This window comes from Ictidomys tridecemlineatus, chromosome 6 (genome assembly GCF_052094955.1).
Source record: "Ictidomys tridecemlineatus isolate mIctTri1 chromosome 6, mIctTri1.hap1, whole genome shotgun sequence".
Lineage (NCBI taxonomy): Eukaryota > Metazoa > Chordata > Mammalia > Rodentia > Sciuridae > Ictidomys > Ictidomys tridecemlineatus.
In genome coordinates, this window is record NC_135482.1 from 97,915,972 (window position 1) to 97,932,652 (window position 16,681).

The 16,681-nt window shown below is 33.8% G+C and overlaps 1 protein-coding gene across 1 annotated transcript in view; it reads left to right on the plus strand.

The window, feature by feature from the left end:
* LOC101957600 (ovostatin homolog 2-like) overlaps nt 1-16,681 on the plus strand; it is a 55,520-nt gene that overhangs the window by 27,894 nt on the left and 10,945 nt on the right. The window contains exons 18-31 of the mRNA XM_078015267.1: nt 1,202-1,304; nt 1,734-1,962; nt 2,441-2,570; nt 3,905-4,017; nt 4,687-4,745; nt 5,450-5,526; nt 6,692-6,868; nt 7,560-7,641; nt 8,254-8,404; nt 12,012-12,086; nt 12,438-12,603; nt 13,489-13,700; nt 14,551-14,760; nt 15,839-15,963. Of these exons, the coding sequence (XP_077871393.1) occupies nt 1,202-1,304; nt 1,734-1,962; nt 2,441-2,570; nt 3,905-4,017; nt 4,687-4,745; nt 5,450-5,526; nt 6,692-6,868; nt 7,560-7,641; nt 8,254-8,404; nt 12,012-12,086; nt 12,438-12,603; nt 13,489-13,700; nt 14,551-14,760; nt 15,839-15,963 (1,909 nt within the window). The remainder of the gene's footprint in view (nt 1-1,201; nt 1,305-1,733; nt 1,963-2,440; nt 2,571-3,904; nt 4,018-4,686; nt 4,746-5,449; nt 5,527-6,691; nt 6,869-7,559; nt 7,642-8,253; nt 8,405-12,011; nt 12,087-12,437; nt 12,604-13,488; nt 13,701-14,550; nt 14,761-15,838; nt 15,964-16,681) is intronic.

Sequence of the window (16,681 nt, forward strand, 5' to 3'; positions counted from 1 at the left end):
GCATTTAAAGAGTTTAGAATCCATTCTAATTCAATACACCATTAACAAGCTTTAAGCAGACAATGTACTATGTGTTTTTAAATGATCTCTATGGAAGCTGTGAGGAAAAGGGGATTAGGATGTAGACTGCTTAAGAGTTTATGAAATTATGTAAATGTTAGTAAATTCAGGTGAAAGACAGTGGTGGCTTTGGATTACTATCAAAAGGCAGTAGAAATTTAGAAATAAACAACTTACATGTCTATAAGTTATTTTCAAGTTGTAAATAGATGACGTTTGTAGGTTGATGAGTACTGAAAAATGCAGGGTAGGTAGGGATCAAAGATAATTCTGACTTGGGTAAATGGAGAGAAGCAGAGGGATACATAATGAATTTACTTTGGGACCAGTTATGTTTCAAATGCCTGTAAAGTATCCACAAGAAATAAGTCTGGGGCTCAAGATAGAGTTTAAGTTGAAAGATGAGACTGAAGAGGCATCAGACTAAGTATTACAATTAAGTCATGTGTCAGGGTATCAATGGGGAAACAGTACATAATAGAAGACCTACAATGGAGTTGCTAGGAACAAATCAAGAATGACGAGTTTTCATCCTTCAAAACAGACAAGAAAAACACTAGGATAAGGTATTGTGCAGGTTAACAATAGCGCTTATTCGGGAAACAACACTGTTAAAGTATGTGAGATACTGTCTACAGACCACAAAGCTAAAAACCTGTTCTTGAGAATTATAAATACTAATGTCAGAGTTTATGAAATTATGTAAATGTTAGTTAAATGTTAAAAAAACTAATGTGCTGTTTATGAATTTTAGCAAAGCTAATGTTAGCTAGTGAAATTGACAGGCATTGGTATGTCAGATGAGAAACTTAATTAAGTCAGCAGACATTACTTTCTCTAAATTTGACTGTGGAAGAAAAATGTAGTCTTATTCTTTTTTATTTGTTATTGCTTCTAATGTAGAGGTTCAAATCTCAAAATGTTGATAGATTGAGATTTCCCTTTATCAACAATGAGTCCCAGGAGCAATATTCTCTGTGTTGCTTCACACACACTAAAGTCACTTTGGGCATGTGTACTTCACATATTTTTATTCTCTCTAAATAATTCATTATCTCTTTCCTCCCTCCCTCTCTCTCTCTCTCTCTCTCTCTCTCTCTCTCTCTCTCTCTCTCTCTCTCTCTCTCTCTCTCTCTCCTAGCTGTTGAGTTCACAGCAGATGTCAACTATGCGGAACAGGTTATAATTGAAACAGTAAGAACAAACTTTCCTGAGACATGGATATGGGATCTTGTCAGTGTTGAGTGAGTTTTTAACAGTTTTCTTTGTGTATCTTTATTTCTGTTTTGTTTTTCTTTTTATTCATTAGCTTATGCTCCTGGATATTTATAACTGTACCATATTTGTAAAATATCATTCACTTATAAATACCAATCATTTTTTTGTCTTTTCTTCTAGATTTTTTTTTCACCAAAGATTTCTCTTCTATAAATTTCATTCAGATAGATGTAAGCTGATTCTCTTAAAAAAAAACTAATGTGCTGTTTAAAGAATATAATCTTTCTAAGGTTAAGTTTTATAGAAATCTAGCTCTCAAGATTTTTATCTAATGACCTTTCCAAGCACTACAACTCATTGTTTTTTAACCTTAAATCAATATGCTTCTGCTTACTCTGCACTGAATTCAGGTTTTAGTTCAAGGAATGTGTTTTGGTAATCATCATTCCTTGCAGTTCCTCAGGTTCTGCAAATCTTTCATTCCTCATCCCTGATACCATAACCCAATGGGTGGCAAATGCCTTCTGTGTGAATGGTGATGCTGGATTTGGTATTTCATCAACAGTCTCCTTGGAAGCTTTCCAATCTTTCTTTGTTGAAATCGTTGCCCCCTTTTCAGTTGTTCAAAATGAGCAGTGTGATTTGATCATCAATGTCTTCAGTTACCTGAATACTTGTATAGAGGTAAGTTATTCTCTTTTATATGGAAACCAAAATCTAACAAAACTAAAAGTTTCTTAATATTCTCCTTCAACATCAGTGTATTGTCTATACTCTCTAATGCAAAATGATACTATAAAGGAATACACTTGGTTCCACATTCCTCAAACAAAAGCAATTGCCTTAACTCACAGCAATGATTTGTATAATGTATTGAGTATAGCATTTCATAATTTTGCACATTTCTCGATATTTATCTTCTTACAAGAAGAGTCATTTGTTATCTTTTAATTTTGCTAACTTAAAACAAAGTCAGCTGGGCATGGTGGTGTACACCTGTAATCCCAATGGCTTAGGAGGCTGAGGCAGGAGGATCATGAGTTCAAACCAAAACAAACCAAAACAAAACAAAATCAATAAAGCTGAATTGTATAAGAAGAAAGATGGGATAATAACATTACAGTATTTAAGTTAATGAATCACTGTCTTGGTCCTTTTTTAGGTATCTGTTCAACTAGAAGCATCTCAGAATTATGAAGCCAACAAAAACACCCTGAAAAGCAATGGCAGTGAGATTATCCAGGCTGGAGAGAAGAAAACATACCTCTGGACTCTTATACCTAAGAAATTGGGTCAGTAGCTGTATATTCCTGCCAATCTTCCATGAGAAACAAGCCTTTTCAGTAATCTGTTTTCCTTAAATTCTCTAGATAAATATTTTCTATTTTTTTCTTTCATTATTCTGCATTAAAACTCTATTCTTGGGCTGGGGTTGTAGCTTAGTGGTGGAGCACTTACCTAGCATGTGTGAGGCACTGTGTTTGAGTCTCAGCACTGCATATAAATAAATAAAATAGAGATTCATTGACAACTAAAAAATATTTTTAAAAACTCTATTCTTATCTAATTTCTGATTGCTAATATATAGAGCAAAATTCCATTCACTTGCATACATATATGTTATTAAAATACAACATAAATGTTGCTGGGTAGGTGAGTATATGCCTCTAATCCCAGTTACTTAGGAGGCTAAGGCAGAAGGATTGCAAATTCAAGGAAAATTTTTAAAAGGGGCCAAGGATGTAGCTAAGAGGTAGAACACTCCTGGGTTCAATCTCCAGTTCCATCAAAAAAAATTAAAATACAAAAGCACAATATAAATGTTAATTTCTATAACATGACAAGTCCACACATCATATCATAAATAAAGATCACGTTTTCATTCATTAATGTGCCTTATTTTTTTCTTTTCAACACCCATCATTTATTCAAAATGTCATTAATATAAAAATTGTTTCAATCACAATGACCAATTATTGGAATTTCTTGAACATTTCTTGGAATTTACTAAATATGTGACAAGATATCAAAGACACTGAACACTTGAGTGAAGACCGAACACTGAAAAGGCTTTTGTCTCAGGGTGTGTGTTATCTATAGCATAGGAAACTAAATTTAGAAGTATCTTGTTGAAGATATAAGGAAGGGTGAAAGCTAAAAATCACAGTAAAAATTCTAGATATGAGGTGCATAATACTAATTATGAGTAATTTTTTAGAGGTAGCAAGAATTTTTTTTTAAATTTCCTGTTTCATATTCATTGTATTATTATTATTATTATAGCAGCAAAGAGTATATTTATAAGATCATTTTTGTTTGCTGATATTAATGTGCCTTGGATTATTTTTTACACAATATTTAAACTTTGTCAATTTTTAGCCTATGCAAAGTCTTCAAAATTTTTACTTTGAAATTTATTTATAAATATTTTCATATAGGATTTTGAGATGGGTGAAACAAAATTTACCACGTTATCTTTTCCAGGCAATGGAAGAAGCCAGTTAATTTGCTCTGAACAGTAATATGATAATCATCTACTCTAAGATATGATTCAAAGATTCTAACACTTTCTCATTGTGCAAGGAGCTGATGGTAGACTTAAATTATATTTGGGAATATTTTCTAGGTAAAGTGAATATCACTGTGATTGCCGAGTCCAAACCAAACAGCGCCTGCCCAGCAACTGAGCAGCAAAATCTCAACTGGAAAGACACTGTGGTCAGAAGCTTATTAGTAGAGGTGTGTACCTTAAAACTATCAAGCTCTTTCTAATAAGAAATAGATACTGTCTCGAAGAGGCTAAATAAGAAAAGACATTCTTCTTGAAAAGAGTTAATTGAGCAAAGTTACTTTTGATAGAAAATGGTCCATTTTAAATGAGTTAAAATATAAATGTCTTTTTTTTAATTAATACCTTAACCAGGATAGTGAAACCTACAGACTTTGTAATTTTTTTAAATTCATTCCTGACTTATCATGCTTTCTATGTACCTATACCCCTCCCCTCTCTTTTTCAACTGATTCTCAAATCCAGAAGACAAATCTACTTGCCCTACACTCCTGAGCAGTTCCTGTCATCCTAAATAAAAGTTGATACCACATTTCTAAGCATGTCTCTATTCTATAAAACACTCATCTGCCTGCTGGAGATGCAGGACGGGATCAGAGGAGTATAGAGTGTCATCCAATGACACAAAGTTGTCCTTGTTCATCCAATAAGAACAGAGTCCAAAAGAGTAGAGCTAATATACAGTGACATTTAGAGATGTGTGAAGGGGACAATGAACAGATCTGAAAAGGTAGACATTACCAGCCAGGCCTAAGCGAGACAATGATTTACTGCTTTCCTTTGTGGAAAGATGATGCATACTCATTATCTTGTGTTTCCTTTTGTTTATTCTTTGATAGCCGGAAGGTGTTGAAAAGGAAATGACCCAGAGTTTCCTTATCTGTACAAAAGGTAAGAAGTTATTTTAGGTGGTGAATTAGTCCTAAAGAAAATTTATCAATTGGGTCAGTTTATTATATAAATTTAGCAAACAATATATATGTATATATATATATATATATATATATTTATGCAGTTTTTTAATTCACCTGTGGCATTGTTCTTCCTCAACCTGTTTTTTGACTCCTTTTTATTATGATTGTCACACGGTTTTGGTCATTGAGAAATCAGGATTATGTTTACATAGCACATAATATAACCTTTGCTTTTGTACTCTTAGGATCAAATAATACATAAATATATCACTAATCCTCAATTGCCTTCTTTATGGGCCTGAGGAGTACTATTTTACCTGGATAATGGTGATCAGATTTTAATATTTAACCAGAATCTTCAAGCTGTACTTTTTATATGGACTGTTTTAAATACCTTATTCAGAAGTTTTTGCATCTTTACTTTTTGCCTCTTTACTTTTTACTGAAATATGGTTTAGGCACTAAACTCTTGCCAAATGGGTACTACTAAAAAACATAGAAATATAGCATCTTCTGAAGATATTGCTATCTAAACTAGATCAAACCCTCGATTTAATTTCATATAACAAGCAATTTGTAAAATGAAAATAAATAATGAAATCGGTTTCTAATGTGTTTCTAAAATCTATTACTTATGAAAAGAAGTCTTTATATTATTTTTTATGGATGTTTTCTTTTTAGGTGCCAGAGCCTCTGAGGATATAGTTTTGGACCTGCCAAATGATGTAATAGAAGGCTCAGCCAGAGCCTTTGTCACTGTTGTGGGTAAATAGATTAAATTTTGTTTCATGATATTTGACAATCTTGGTTGAGGCAAATTTCCTAAAATAATAGAACGGAGAGATTTTCCTAAGCTATCAGTTAGAAGAAATTATTGTTTAGGTCTTCCCTTGTTTGTTTCCATAGGGGATCTAAAAGGATTATAATACCATTCCCAAACCATGTGTTGCCAAGAAACATTAGTTCTGGCAGATGATCAGTGGTGCTGGGATTTTCTAGTAGAAGGAGAAATCTGTTTTATAAAAGGAAAAGTTCTTGTCTATCATTAACACCTTTTGGAGAGAGAAAGATTACAGTTTATACTTCATAGGATCAGTTTCTCCAAAACAAACAGGCAAAACACGCTTTCCTAACTTCCTATTTTCTCTGGTTAAAGAGATTTTCTGAAATATTTTTCACAGCAGAAATCCCTTTAATTCTATCTGTGTTGTCAGTTTTTTGTCACCATGGCTAAAATACTTAACCAAGTACAACTTAGAGGAAAAGTTTATTTGGAGCTCACAGTTTGAGAGGTTTCAGTCTATAGACCACTGATTTCATTGCTATGGGTGAGGCAGAACATCATGGTGGAAGTTATGGTGGAAGAATTAGGCTCACTTCATAGTAGCAGAACCAGAGAGTTTTGAAGAGGGGAAAGGAAGACATGACAAATGCATCCTGCCAGGGCACATTTCCAGGGACATACCTCCTCCATGTATGCTTTACCTGCCTACATTTACCAGTCTCTTTAAACTAACATGGACTGATTAGGTTACAGCTCATAAGCCAATCATCTTGCCTCTGAATACTCCTGTATTAACACAGGAGCTTTGGGGGATACCACATAAATAAACCATAGCACTTCTCTTCATATCCATCTACCTGGAATTACTTTATAAAATTTTCCTTGTTTCTACATTTTAAATTCAAAGTGATTTTCTAATTCCCCTATGCCTTTTTTAATATTTATTTTTAGTTGTAGTTGGACACAATATTTTATTTATTTATATGTGGTGCTGAGGATCAAACCCAGGGCCTTGCACGAGCTAGGCAAGCACTCTTCTGATGAGCCACAATCCTAGCTCTTCCCCATGCCTTTTTAATCTTTGGCTATTCATGCTGAGATGTCAAGAATAATTAATAGGACTTTCTGTTTTTCTTGTTTCCACAGGTGACATTCTAGGAGTTGCAAAGCAGAATCTGGATAATCTTGTCCAAGTGCCTTATGAATCTGGAGAGCAGAATATTGCCCTTCTATCTTCTAATACCTATGTCCTTGACTACCTGAAATTTACTGAACAATTAACAGAGGAATTTAAATCTAAAACTTTCTTTCTCTTATCTAATGGTAAGATGACTTAGGTAATTTCTGCCCATAGTTAGTCAAATTGATTGCTAATAACATCAAGAAGTCATAAAGCTTAATTATACACTTGTCTGATGGAGCAAAAGTGAACCTGAATCTAGCCAGTCTGAGTCTTAGGTATGTTTTCTCTTTGACTTCAAAATTTGTGTGGGCATTTAGCTTCATAATTTAGTGCTGTAAAGATTCAAATTATAAATTAATCTATTTTAATGCCAAATGTTTTGACAGATTACCTTGTTTATTGTTGTTGTTAATAATAGATGTAAATGATTTATATTTCATCTCCTGGATTTGCTTTTCAGTTGTGTTTAATTGTAGTATTTAGATTTGTATGTAGAAAGGGGCATCTAATGTGATATTAAGGAAGCATGTGCTATAAAGGAAAAATCCAAGAGCATAATGGCTTTGTTTTACCTTGTTTTCAGAAAGGTTAAACTAAATAAAGTAAAATCATCTTTAAGGGAAAAGTATGAATTAGTAAGCAAAATGATGAGACAGTTATTAAGCTAGGCACTTTTCCCAGGAGACTTATTTGCCATAAAAATGCATAGGAAAGAAGTTATTTATTCCCCATATGGATAGAGTATCCAACTGTGAGAAATTAAAATCAGAAGTATTCATCATTCTAGTAATTTTTGTCTAAAAAATAATTTCCTACTACATTGTATTTTAGGTTATCAAAAGCAGTTGTCTTTTAGAAACTCTGATGGTTCATATAGTTTGTTTTGGCAGTGGAATCGGAAAGGAAGCATATGGTGAGACAACAATTTTATTTTCTATAATATAGGAATTATCTGAGGAGGGCTTAAAAGGAGGTAAGGGAGGATTGAGTTCAGTGTAGTTTTTCCAGCAAAGTAGATTTCAAAGTGAATTTACAGAGAAGAATCAGATAAAACCAAATTGTTTGATCATTCTAATTCTCATGTGACAATTTGCCTGTAGTCTCATATAATTTGCTTAACAGCTTGATCATTTCATGACAATCTCCGCACTTGTACAGTTGGTTAACTTCATGGAACATGGCACATTCTACTCTACATTTCTCGGCATTCCATTTAGATTTAAGAAAGTGATCCTGATGACAGCAGTTTTGTCTCTATGTACATATAATCTAACAGACTGTATAGCAAGACCTTTGAACTTAAACAGGCTAAAAATTACCTGCTCTAACTTATACAGATTATTTTTCATAATATTTTACTAACACCAAAGAAATAGCCACTATCAATCAACATTGGTTGCCCTCAATATTAGACAAGGTGAACGCACCCATCACCCAAAGGAAACAACAGTGATGAGTTGGCTGGGGGGCTGACATCATCATTTCTGTCTTTGTCCAACTTTTGCTTTGGCCGTCCACATTACAGGCTCACTGTCCTTACTTTTAAGACATTGGAGAAAATGAAAGAATATGTATTTATTGATGAAACAGTTCAAAAGCAGAGTTTAATCTGGCTTTCAAGCAAACAGAAAAGCAATGGCTGCTTTGAAAATGATGACAAGCTGCTCAACAAAAAGGTGAGGAACTAATAGCAGAGACATTCCTTGTTCCTCTGCCTACCTGTCCCTTCTCTTACCTCTGGCCTATTGTATCTGGAATAAGATCACTTGGTGGGGGTAATGTTATGCCTTCTGAATGGTCTGTAGTCATAGGCCTGTGATGTCCTGGTCAACAGCATGGTTCCTGTTGTATGCACGTTTAACCATAGCCAGGATACAACTCTTCCCAAATTTTGCATACATTATTAAGTCCTTAGTCCTTCCATTGTCAATCCTTTCCTGTAAACAAATTGAAAAGAGGATAAAGAGGAAGAGAAGAAAACTTAGAGAGCAAATCTCAATAAATTTGGAGCCAAAGAATATTTTAAAGGAAAGGGAGAGCTTTGAGAGTATGAGAAATGTAAATTTGTACCTATTCATGGAATCAAGAAATCTCAGGGGACAGTGTTGAGTAATTATCATTGTTTCAATGAGGAAGACTATTCTAATACCCTCTCAAGGAAGTATGAAATGGTCAAATACCTATAATGTAAATGAGGTGAAGTGTGTCCTTGGAAGGACTCACTTTTTGCCCTTTCCTGCCCACATTTAGGTAAATCACTAAGCAATCTTCCTTCCATCATATTTCTGTTCTTTGAAGATAGCTATCCATCTCTTCCCCATCATGTGTCTCTTCTAAACTTTGTTTCCCTTTGGATGCTTGAAATCTCCTACCCTGATATGTTAGCATAACCTAATAGCTCCTAAAAAAATTTCCTGGGCTTTTCCTCTGTAACATTACTAATAACCACTCTTACTTTTGGAGTGAGGACTATAAATTTAAACATTACAAAATATGGATGAATAGTAACTCCTTATAAAATAGGATAGAAGAGTCTGGACACCCAATGAATTTTCAGGAAGCAGGTTTATTGGCTGTAGCTGGCCAGTCAAGAGTATGACTCATGCCTGAATTCTCCTCTAGACCAAGAGTCTAGAAATTCTTGGAACTTTATACCTGTTGAATCCCAACACAAAGAAAAGACCACCAACTCCAATTTTTAATCAAATTAAAGCAAGCTTGTATTTGTGTACACAAAGGGACCTGATCAGCAGCTGTCTTCCCTAACACAGGCTGGAAACCAGCCCCCAGCTCTCCAGGAACGAGGTTGTATAGCACAAAAAGTTGCAAAGGTAGGTGCATGAGAACTTACAGATAACAGGATTTTAACAAACATAATATAAAGACAGATAGTAGGTTAGTGATCTACAAGGCATGATATTTCAAGGTAGGGAGTAAATTCAGATCCCAACATCAGAATTTATGAGGCATGTTGAGATTTCAGAAAGATCTGTTATCTGGTCAGGGGGAGTCAGGATTTATGAGGCACCACTAAGGTTTTATAGAGAGGGTTGTTTCCTGGGCAGGGAAAACCAGGCATTGGTGAGTTCAAGGCATGGGCAGGAATTCCAAACAAGTTTAGAAATCACAGTAATTTATAGTAAAAGAGAAATTAACTTTTCAGGATTTTGTGATGAGATGGCTCCCAATCTTAAAATGGAATTAGGACGGGTTCATCAATACCCAGTTCAAAATTCTTTGAACTTTATACATTGGTGTTTTACATTTTTGTGGAAGTCTACATAAAATAACTTTTTTATTTTGAGTTCTCAGAAAGTACTCTTTAGGCCAGACAGAGGTTTTAAAGTTTTTACCAAGAAAACAGAGAAATACACTTTTGTGTCACAAGCTAGACTCTAACTTTGTCATACCTTTTGTGTGCAAACCTGGCTTTTTACAAGAAAGAGGAAGCTTCAAACCACAATTCCCTTTACAGACATTTTGCTGATACTATTTGTAAAAATCTTTCTGACAAAAGTAGAAGCTTAATTATGGTCAGGGTCTTTTGGTGAGGGTACCTGGTCTACTTCACTTAATGATATTTAACTTTTTCTTTTTTTTTTTAATGGTCCTTGGAATTGAACCCAAGGAACTGTACATGCAAGACAAGCACTCTACCAACTGAGCTATATTCCCAACCTGGTATTTAACTTTAATACAGTTTATTTTATATTACCGTCTTTAAGTTATTCCAAGACACTTAGGAGAAGAGTTATTGTTTCTATGTAGAAAAATCAATGACTTTTTAGTGTTCTCTTTTAAACCACCTTCTCCACATCTTTCTTCTTATTGGATATGCTACTTATCACTGCTTCTATTTGTGTGATCTTACCCAATCCATTCTCTATGCAGTATAGCTGGCCCTCTGTATCCAAGAGCTCCACATGTGTGGATTCAACCAGCCTAGGATTAAAAGTCTTTGGAGTGGGATGAAGGATTACTTCTGTATTGAACATGTACTAACTTTTTCCCATGTCATTATTCCCCAAACAATATAAGAGCTATTTATAGCAATGTAGAGCTATTTAGTATAGCAATTATATCATATTAGGTATTGTAGATATTTTAGAGATGATTTACATTATACAGAACCTGGGCATCCAGGGTTTTTTGGTTTTTGTTTGTTTGTTTGTTTATTTTTCGGTATCTGCAGTGCATCCTGGAACCAATTCCCCATGGATACATAGGGATGACTGCAATTAAGTGTATGTGTGTGTGTGTGGCGGGGGTAGATTATGAGAAAGAAAGATGCAAGAGAAAAATAAAAACGTGGCAGAAGAATGGTGATACCACTTAACTATAATTTAAATGTACTGCTAATCACATCTTACTTTGGTGTCCACCCTGAGCTATTATTTGCACCTTGAAAACTTTGTTCTTCAGAAATATTACTTTTCTGAAGAAAAAATATTTCTTTTTTCTTAGATAAAATGAGAGTTTTGTATTAGATCATTGGAACTCAAATGCCAGTCTGAATGCTATTTGCATCCGAATGACTACAATACCCATTACAACTTATTTCCCTGAGCACCCATTACAATTCATATTTCTGAGTTTTAAATTATAATCTCTTGTGTGGATGCTAGCTTATTTAATGCTTGAGTTTCTTAGGGAACTTTTATACACAGTGAATTGCAAATTACTTGATTTATAGTTTTTTGATTTTTTTTTTAGTTTTACATTGTAAGACTCTACCTGATAACTGTTACCTCCTAATAATTTTGCATAGAGTTTTCAGTGACTTTATATTTTACCCTATTACAAATTCTTTATTTGCTCTTTTCAAATTAATACCAAATAGTGTCAAATAGAGTCATATGAGTTTCTTGGAGTTCCTGCTTAATACCAGGCCACATAAATATCAGATATGCATTAAATATATTTAAAATTGTTAAGTTTTATTTAATCATTAAGTTGGATCTTACTTGATTCCTGTTCAGATAGAATGGATATTAATTAGCAAGTTTAAAGTTTTTACATGTTTTGGTTTGAGGTTATAGCTTAGTGGTAGAACACTTGCCTAGCATATGAACCCTTGGGTTTGATCACCAGCATTGTGCGTGCATGCACACATGCACACACACACACACACACACACACACACACACACAATTGCATGTGTTCAAGTATTTTATGAAAAAAGGATATTTGTCCTGGTATTTATTTCCACTTAGTTTCACTGCAGAAGAATAGCTGGTTTTTGGTTGTCTACTGTCTTATGTGACTCACTGTTGTCCTTTTTAGGGTGGCGATGAAGAGGACATTTTACTCACTGCATATATCGTTGAAGCGCTCCTTGAAGCTGGGCTCAGTTCCACTGTATGAATTCCCATCAACTTCCAGTTTCAGCATCTGAATGCACATTAAATAGACTCTAGATTAAGAGTGGTTCAAAATTCTTGGAGGGAAACTGCCATATTCTTATTACCTAAATTTTGTTTCTCACATAGTAATAATAACATTACAAATGTATTTCAGTGATACTTTTGAAGAATATTACTTTTAAGTACATATGAATGAGTTTATATGCAAAATATTTTTTAAAGATTACACACATATTATATATCATAATATATAATAATTTATATATAATGAACAATGACTAGTTTAAATATCCAGCAAGCTTATACAATGTTGAGAATCATTTTAAAATATGTTTTTCCTCACTAGTTTCCTGTTCTGCGCAATGGGCTCTTTTGCTTAGAGGAGGCATTGGAAAGCGGTGTCTCTAATGGCTATACCCAGGCAATCCTAGCTTACGCTTTTGCATTAGCTGGAAAAGAAGAGAAAGTGGAAGCCTTATTCCAGATCCTGGATCAATCTGCTATAAAAACAAGTAAGTCATAACATTCAATTTTTCTCTAGGAGATGATCTTTACAACAACATGATGTAACTTAATACACAATCATTTCCTAACCCTGTCTTCACTAGAATGTTCCTACTCCTCTTAAGAAATTCAACTGTTTCCCTTTTTCTTTAAAGAATACTGTGTGTTTTAGATTCCCCCTCTTTCTCTTTTCTGTTAGATTCCTCTCAAATGAGTGTAGTAATGTAAACCAGGCACAGAAACCATGTTATATACAGTATCTTCTTCTGTTTTATTGTTTTATTTTGGTTTTGGTTTAGTTTTAGCAGTTCTTGAGAGGAAATTCAGGGCCCCATGCATGCTTGGCTAGTAATGTACCACTGAAATACATCAATAATCCCTACTTATGAAACTTAAGCACATACCACTTTTGCCCTTACATAGTTGCTCTTTGGAGTTATATTATTTTTCTAGAGCTATTAAACAAAAGACCACAGTGACTTAAACAACATAAAATTATTTACTCACAGTTCTGAAGAGCAGAAGTCTAAGATGAAAAAGTCAATAGGTATAATTTTTTTTACTTTAACTGGGCATCTCCTCCCTGTCTTCACCTGTTTTTTCCTTTGAGTATAAGAATTCCTGGAATTCCTTCTATGTCTCCAAATTTCTTATAAGAACATCAGATTAAATTTAATCCCACCCTAATGAACTCATTTGAACTTTACCTCTTCAAAGATCTCATATTCAATCACATTCTGAGGTCCCAGGAGTTAAGACTTCAGTAGACGAATTTTAATGAGGCATAACTCAACTCATAACAGAGGCCCAAAATGGAATTTTTCCCCCTCCTTATCTATAAGTTCATAGGAACTTGTTTGTCAGACTATGTGAAAATTCATCCTTTTTCTCAGATAATGTGATATATTGGGAAAGAGAAAAGAAACCCAACACAGAAGAATCCCCATCCTCTACTCCTTGGGCACTTTCTGGGGACAATGAGAAGACTTGCTATGTGCTGTTGGCTGTCATTTCCTGGAAAACTCAGGACCTCAGCTATGCTAGTAAGATTGTGCAGTGGCTGGCTCAACAGATGAACTCCCATGGTGGCTTCTCTTCCAGCCAGGTGATTGATGTGGGTCTGCTATTTATAACAAAAATGCAGAAGGTGATATGCCATAAGAATCTAGATAGCAAAGATATTCACCAAAATTTACCTTCTAAGATAAAGAACATTAGATAATATATAAATCATCTTAGTCAACAATTATTTATGGGACAGTTATTGTACATCAGATACTCTATTAGGAAGTCTGTATAAACAAATGAATAAAATGAGGCTCCATATGTAGGAATTTACACTAGTTTACAGCTTCAATTTAAGCAGTAAAAGTAGAATGCACGTCTAGAAATAATTTCTACTACAAGCATCAGAATCTCAGTACATTAGATATCTGATGACCCTGTAGTCAAAGTATATACCTATGAAGAAAAATGATTTCTTTCTAATTCTGTGCTCTAAACATTGAAAAAAGTAAATGATAAGAGTGGAAAACAGGAGAAATCCATAACCATAAAAATAATGATTTCTTTCTTTCCCTAGCGGAAAAAAAATGAAACTTCAAGGAAATATGATTTATTTATACACGAAAAATGTTCATTTCCCTCCTATTTTAGTTTCAGTGTGTCATTAAAACCTTAGGCAGAGATTATATATAAATAAAATTATATCTATTATATTAAATATCATTTAAAACCTTTTAGAAAACTAAAATCAAATTAAGTTTTCTTGAAGACTGTCAAATGGCAATTACTTATACAAGTAAATATATTTTTGTATTGTTCAGGATATTGCTTCTTGATGTTCTGTTGACTGTTTTAGGGATATTTATATGAATTGATTGAAGATTCACAAATGATGACTAATATTGCCTCATAACAGAACTTGGGTCATTGCTTGTACTATTTCTGTGCAGGACACCATAGTCTGCCTTCTTGCCATAACTCGCTACATGAAATTAACCTTCTCTAGTGATCAAAACACCGTCACCTTTAGAAGTGAACAGTCCAATGAGATTTTCCAGATCAACAATGATAACCGCCTCCTGGTTCAACGTTTAGAACTATCAAAAGCACATGGACAATACACAGTAGATGTGGAAGGATATGGCTGCACATTTATCCAGGTAATAGAAATCAACCTAAGAAGACATAGAAAAATGTTTACCAATTAACTGGTATCAGACCAATTGTTCAATTGTATATGAAGAGTTATTTTGCCATTTTGTATTGTTCTGTGATATCTCTATTCTTGCTCTCATACATGTTTTCTAATTAATAGCAGAAAATACAAGTTATTTTACAAAGAATTACTCACTTTTTATGAGTTCATTTTAGCTATATATACCATTAGGGTTCATTTTGACATGATAATAAAACCAAGGAATATAATTTGCTCTAATTAAGTTTCTAGTACTCAATACATTGTAATGGTTCCAATTTTCAGTCTTCCAATGATATAAACCCAACTCCAATTTCTAATCATGCATAAGATGCTGTGACATATTAATAAAAAATATATAACAGTTTGTCTACATGTCAGTAAGTTCTCTGGGAGGCATACTGTGGAAAAAATATTCAGAATTATAGGACATTTATCTTTATTTAACTAAATTATTAATTATTAATCTTTATTTTAACTAAAATATATCAGCAGTCTCTACATGAGTCTAGAGACTCACCCAGGTTCATAAACGGTGGTGTCATCTAGCCTTCTAGTTTTGTTAGTCTTTTGGCTATGAGAAGCAAATATATTGTAATTTAAATTTGCCTTTATTTGATTATTTATGGTTATGAATATTTCTTTTTTATTTTGTTGGTTCTTTTTAGTGTACTCACTGTTAAGTCTAGCTGGCTAGCAAAAGTTTCTTGAGGAATATTGTCATTAGAAAGTATTCTATCTTCAATAAATTTTGTTGTTAAAAATTTTATGTCTGGGGGCTGTGGCTATAGCTCACTGGTAGAGCATTTGCTTAGCATGTGTGAGGCACTGGGTTAGATCCTTAGAACCACATAAAAATAAATAAATAAAATAAAAGATCCATCTACAACTACAAAATATTTTTTAAAATTCTATGTCTGATGAAAACTAAACCTGATTCCTTGATGATAAGTGTATAAAATGCATTAATAATAGGCTTAGAGAACAGTTCCTTCCATTCTTAATACAGGATGAATTTTCTCATGATATGTCATCCTTTCTAGGCAACCCTCAAGTATAATGTGCCACTCCCTAAGGAAGCTTCTGGATTTTCCCTTTCCTTGGACATAGTAAAGAATAACTCCTCAGATATATTCCAGGCTAATTTTGATCTTACAGTGACCTTCAAGTAAGTGTTGCATTTTGATGTTAGCTCCCAGGTTGGAGAGAAATATATACAAAATAATTAAACAGAAGAGAAATAACAAAATATAAATGATGCTACCTGTGATAAGTTCACCTGGTGGTGGTGGTGATAGTTCTGCAGCACACTCACTTGCCAGCTTTGTGTATAGACACCACCATTTAGTACATCTTTACCTAAATCAGAGCTAAGATTATGCAAGTACAGTTTGTACTCTGTGCAAATATAAATAGAATATTTCACCATGCTGATATTAACAGCAATGCTTTTATTTATTTGGTGTGTGTGTGTGTGTGTGTGTGTGTGTGTGTGTGTGTGTGTGTGTATGTAATTACTTTTAGTTTGGTACAATGGATACAGTGTATTTTCTTCTCAAGACAGGTATAGGTGGCCCTACAGTGGAAATTCCACAAATTTTATTTTATACCTAGAAGAGCTAAATATTAGATTTCTACTTTTTAGAATGGAAAAAAGTCATCTTGAATTCAAATATGATTTATAGACACTAGAGAGTTTTATCATAAGTTAATGTCAAGAAAATTTATTTGGGGAGAGTGCACCTAGGATTTCTAAATGAAAAATCCCTTGAACACCACAATCATGGACTAAATACATTGTGGAACTCTTAACTTTATGTCACATTAATGCTTTACAGAGGCAGAAACAGATCTAGAAAATGTGAGGGCATATGTGTACCAGAATA